The sequence below is a fragment of the Penaeus japonicus genome, unplaced genomic scaffold, assembly GCF_977035675.1.
Source record: "Penaeus japonicus unplaced genomic scaffold, GWHDUDI00000001_assembly GWHDUDI00000037, whole genome shotgun sequence".
NCBI classification, from domain to species: Eukaryota; Metazoa; Arthropoda; class Malacostraca; order Decapoda; family Penaeidae; genus Penaeus; species Penaeus japonicus.
Genome location: NW_028234439.1, coordinates 17,958,322 through 17,960,821, shown reverse-complemented (window position 1 = coordinate 17,960,821; position 2,500 = coordinate 17,958,322). Strand labels below are relative to the sequence as shown.

Sequence of the window (2,500 nt, the reverse complement as noted above, 5' to 3'; positions counted from 1 at the left end):
GTTTCTCATTTTATTGTTATGACTGTATTCATCGATTGTGCCAAATGTTAATCTCAATAAACAATATGAAAAAAATAATTAGCCTTGATATCAATTAATATTAATTAATTGGATTAATATTAATAATATCACTCAATGGGATAGTATGATTTCAATCAAAGAAATAGTACAATACTACTCACTGAAATATTACCTGTAACTAAAATATTACTTACTGGGAGTGTATGGAGATCCTCAGTTTTACTTGAACACATGTTATGAAGGTGGTGGATGCAGATGGCACCCTCATGTAATGTTACCCTGCCATGCAGAGTCTTGCCATGCTTAGTCAGGACAACTGCTACCTTGCCAGCCTCCACCAACAATCTCACAGGAATAGCTAGTCCTCGTAAGCTTTCTACCTAAAAAAAAATCAACAAGGGTAAAATGATGTAAAATTATTATATTATACAAACAGTCAAATTCACTTTAAGCCTGTTTGTAATTAAAGTTTATGCTGGTTATGGTTATCATGTCAAGTTGTGGTAGCACTTGCCATTGACTTTTTGTATGGCCAACACACTGGGTGATTATGCACATATAGGGTGACCTAGGACAGAGCTGGCAAATAGCCTGAGGCATTAGGCCCCCGCACTTGAAATACACCAGCATTAAGACTGAGCATGGCCAAAACCACCCCGGCCCTGGATGGTTAGAAATACTCTTTGTAGTGCCTCTTTCCTACCTTTGATCCTCATTTTGGAATTTTTCTGTGTCTGTATGTGGTTTAGGACCCATCACAGATAATTTGGTATATTATTGAAGAACAACAAGGGGAGGCATAAAACCACTGGAGTCAAATCAGAGTGTCATTGGGGTTATATCTACAACTTTAGAGACAGATTGCAACTATTTTCCATCTTTTGTAAAAGTTGCTACTACTGATTGCTACTCATATCCTTTAGCCTGTACTAAATGAGGGCTGATGGGTCTTGACTCCCATCACAGCAACTGTACTTATTTTGACATATGTCAACCATCATTCTTCATCCTAAATTTTCTTATCCCTCTATTTAATAATATTATCGTCATGTCAATGAATATATCAGCAATTTCAAACAGAAAAGAAATAAGCAATCAAGTTTGACTTACTGTTAAAGATTCTGTTGTGATGCCTACAATGTTATCGACTTTATCAAGGATAGTTGCATTATGTTCACTATCGAGTACTTTGCTGAAGGAAGCAGCAGCATCTGTTTCCTGTGCAGGGACACCAGCAGCCATTTCTTTGTTCATCAACTCCTCTGTCTTTTTGGTAGCACTTCGTAACTGCAATCAAAGTCATATAATCATGAATATTATAAAATAATGGCATAAGTGGCAGACACGTAGTAATATATTACATCAACTACCAAATAAAATGAAAGCTTATAGTGTTATAATAAAATCAAAGACTATATCACAAGTACCCACAAATACTACACACACATATACCCATCCTTGTTTAAAACCACACAACCCACTCACACGCACATCCTTGTGTATAACCATAAGACTCACCTTAGCAGATTGTTGGATGGCATTCACATTTGGGAATTCATCATTGCACTGTTTGATCCACTCTATTATAGCACCATGGCACTGTTCAGCATGACTGATGGCCCTGTCTGTATCCATCTCCTCATTAAGAGCTTCAGCCGCTGCCCGTAATGAATTGTGCTGCTGTTCACCCTCCCTCTGAAGATGGGTCACTTTACCCTTTTCTTCTCTCAGGAGTTGCTGTGCATTTTTGTGACTCCTGATCAGTTCTGTGAGATTCGTGACTTGCTCCTCATGTTCTTTTATCAGGTTACCCAAGGTGGTGTCGTAAGTGCAGAGTTGAGACAGCATCTGTGTGCAACCTGAAGTACCACTGCAAAGGGAGGACCTCATTCTTCTCAGTCTGATTGAGTCTCCTGCATCATCCTCTTGAGGTTCTGGTTCCTCGCTTTTCTCTGGTGAAGCTACGTTTATGTTAGATAACAACTCTTCAAAATCATAAGCAATGGGGATTTGAGTAATATCAGGTATGGTGTGCTGGGAACGGCAGATGGGGCAATCGAGAGAACCTTCCTTTAGGAGGCTCTTCACACACACACAGCAGAAGAAGTGACCGCATGGCAGCACTCTTGGCCTTATGTTATCCTGGTTGTAAATATTTAGGCAAACTTTGCACTCCTGTGGGCAGGAAAAGGACATCACCATCAGTTCAGAGCAGAGATGCACCTGCCTAAGTATGAGTGCTAATGTATGTATGAGTGTGCATGTACATGTCTGTATTAGTGTATGTGTGTAATTTTGTATGTAAGTAAGCCTGAGCATTTGTGCAAATTCACAATTTAGTACATGTGAACCTAAGACAGGATCTGTATTAAATAAAGTATTAAATATGTATATATATATATTTTTTTAATCTAAAAGTACCAAAACTTTCATATCATAAAATAATGGTGTCTGTAAATACTGTTTTCAAAAGATTATG

General features: G+C 38.2%; 1 protein-coding gene across 7 annotated transcripts in view; it reads right to left on the bottom strand.

The window, feature by feature from the left end:
• Nucleotides 1-2,500, bottom strand: part of LOC122245459 (uncharacterized) — a 6,352-nt gene that overhangs the window by 601 nt on the left and 3,251 nt on the right. For all 7 annotated transcript variants that reach the window (XM_086532099.1, XM_043003411.2, XM_043003551.2 and 4 more), the window contains 3 exons: nt 1,540-2,196; nt 1,132-1,308; nt 216-401 (listed from right to left, as the gene is read on the bottom strand). In XM_086532099.1, coding sequence (XP_086388225.1) covers nt 216-401; nt 1,132-1,308; nt 1,540-2,196 — 1,020 coding nt within the window. The remainder of the gene's footprint in view (nt 1-215; nt 402-1,131; nt 1,309-1,539; nt 2,197-2,500) is intronic.